Source organism: Penaeus japonicus, unplaced genomic scaffold (genome assembly GCF_977035675.1).
Source record: "Penaeus japonicus unplaced genomic scaffold, GWHDUDI00000001_assembly GWHDUDI00000019, whole genome shotgun sequence".
In the NCBI taxonomy this organism is placed as follows: Eukaryota; Metazoa; Arthropoda; class Malacostraca; order Decapoda; family Penaeidae; genus Penaeus; species Penaeus japonicus.
In genome coordinates, this window is record NW_028234421.1 from 28,014,744 (window position 1) to 28,017,243 (window position 2,500).

Here is a 2,500-nt window from a genome sequence, read left to right on the forward strand (position 1 = left end):
AAATAAAAAACAAGACTTGTACATACGATATCCAAACAAAATATCAACCCAAGCCATCGTGAGCAAAGCCGCATCAAAATACCAAAACCTGGATCCGTTCTAGCCTTTCTGGCGCTTCGGAGTCGGAGACGTTAGAGTATTGGAACTGTATTTTCTACCATTTTGTTGTGGCTCGAAAGTGAACCCAAAACACTAACATAACAACACCCCCCCTACGAGAAGAGCCAACTTTAGAGCTTTGCCCTTAGAGCTTAAGATGGTTGGTGGGTTGAGCGAGAAGGGGGTAGACACATGAAGCCGCAAGAATCCGAGCCCAAGGAAATGGTGGGGGGCTGCTGCGTGTGCTCGGACGAGAATGGATGGACGGAGAATCCCCTCGTGTACTGCGACGGCCAGGGTTGTAATGTGGCCGTGCATCAAGGTGGGTGTTTTAGGGCCAGAGGGAAGGGGAGAAAGAGTTTATGGTTGAATTAGGGTCCGAAGGGAGGGAGGAAGGTGAGGTCCCTTAGTGCATTTCATCAGCCAGGGTTGTGATGCCATTGCATCAAGGTAGGAATTTCAAGACAGGGAAAAAGGGCGGGAGGAATTATCTCTTGATTTGGGGTTAGAACGGAGTTAAAGGAAATATTACATTAAGTTGAAGAATTTCCCTTGGTTAGTAGGTTCAAGATTTAGGGAAGAGGAAGGTTGAGCATTTATTGTAGGCCTGTATCTTGGCAAGGGGGCGGGTCTGACAATTTTGCAAAATGAAGATGGTATTCCAAGCAGGTGAAGCTCAATTGCAAACAGGAAGCACCTACAGTTATGACACAGTAAATAAAATTGACAATGCTGTTTGTGCGACATTTGGGAGTGCGCAGATATTGCAGATTCTTAGCTAACATTTCCAGATTTTTGACGCTACAATCACTTGGATTCATACAATACTTAATGTAATCAAATTCATGTTTGGCTTAAACCAATGATAAGATAAAAGTTTAAAAACTGCACTATGACCCTCTAGCATCAACATGATGACGAGACAATCCAGACTTAGACATAGACTCATCAGTGCAGCCAGAAGAGTCTTGGTATTATTTAATTTGCTAGGTGGCTTAACTTAAAAATGATGAGTTCCCAAGCTAGGCTACTTGCCAGTGATGGGAATCAAGGGGCAAGAGCCTATCGAATAAGTACGATTAGGTTAAGTTAGGTTGCTACTAAGAGTAAAGATTGACAAATAACGCTTTTCTTGTGTCTTTTTTTTTTTTTTGTCTAGAGTGAATTTTACCTTGGTTATGGTCGAAATAATACTTTTTTAATAAATAAAACTAGTGACTTTAGCCAAAAAAAAAGAAACACCAAAAAAATTAGAAAACTATTTTTGCATGCTCAAGGGGAATATTGTGTAAGAAATGTAATTTTTGTGGTGTGAATTTGGTTGATGTGGCAGAAGTAATAGCCTAACATATTCCCAACATTCATCTCAATTGGTGGGGAGAGGGGTTCTTAGGTGATTAACATGTACAGACAGTGATAAATTTGCTTGCCTGATCCCCTGTATGAGAACTAGTACTACCTGCGCATCATCCGAGATGGGTTTTATTTCCGAGTGAGGGAGCATTATACCTCATATTGCAACCTATTGCCCTCTGTTGCATTCTCATTATAATACTAATTATGTTTTTGTGTTTACCCTTTATTTTGTGTATTTTTGTGTTTTACTATGTTATGAGTCTTATATGTGCCATCTGACTTTATTAGGCTTAAATAATTTTAAAGGGTCCACATTAGCTCATTATGATTTTACATATAGCATGATAGAAATATTTAATTAATATAGGATGTTAGAAAGCAATTTAATTTTTTTTTTTTATTAGGCTACTTTCGTAAAGAATGTCAAAAGAAATATCTCCAATGAAATTAAACAAATAGTCGGTGAAGACGAAGGAGAACTTTGTTTATGACTGTAGCCCTACTGGCAAAGGAGGTAATTGAAGATGTTGCCCATAGGGTGGGTTGCTTCCTATTTACATTCCACCTGTACATCCTGGATTGCTAGTACCTTAACCTATTCGCTGGTTGACTTGCCATCACGTTCAGTGATTTTTGGGTCAGCGCGCCAGGTGAGCGGGCATACAGCACTCGCTCGCAGCTAGTGCGCCGGAGAATCCCGAGGTGTTAGGCTTAAGCATTCGAATACCCCGGCATTCAAACCATTTAGAGCTGAAATAGCCCTGACGTGAATGGGTTAAAGCAGAAAGTTGGCATCTTGCTTTGTTTAGTTGTAGAGACTTTGGATGGGAACCCTTCAAGACATTCTTTCCCATTGGTGCTAGGAGAGAGTATTGCTGTCTGTATCGGGACTTTAACCTGTTAACGACGGGGACAAGATATCACTTCAAGTGGTGGCTGGGTTGGCCGACGCGGATGAGATATTTCGTCTTGGCTATCCTCCTGGCTGGCACACTGGGTGATCGGGCGTACAGCGCTCGGCCGCGGCCAGTGCAGGCAAGCATCC

The 2,500-nt window shown here is 41.8% G+C and overlaps 1 protein-coding gene across 1 annotated transcript in view; it reads left to right on the forward strand.

Annotated features, from left to right (window-relative positions):
- LOC122246913 (zinc finger protein zfp-1) overlaps window positions 1-2,500 on the forward strand; it is a 31,359-nt gene that overhangs the window by 1,089 nt on the left and 27,770 nt on the right. Inside the window, 1 exon segment of the mRNA XM_086547146.1 lies at window positions 1-421. This exon segment is cut by the window's left edge and continues 1,089 nt beyond it. Coding sequence (XP_086403272.1) covers window positions 292-421 — 130 coding nt within the window. The 5' untranslated portion in view covers window positions 1-291.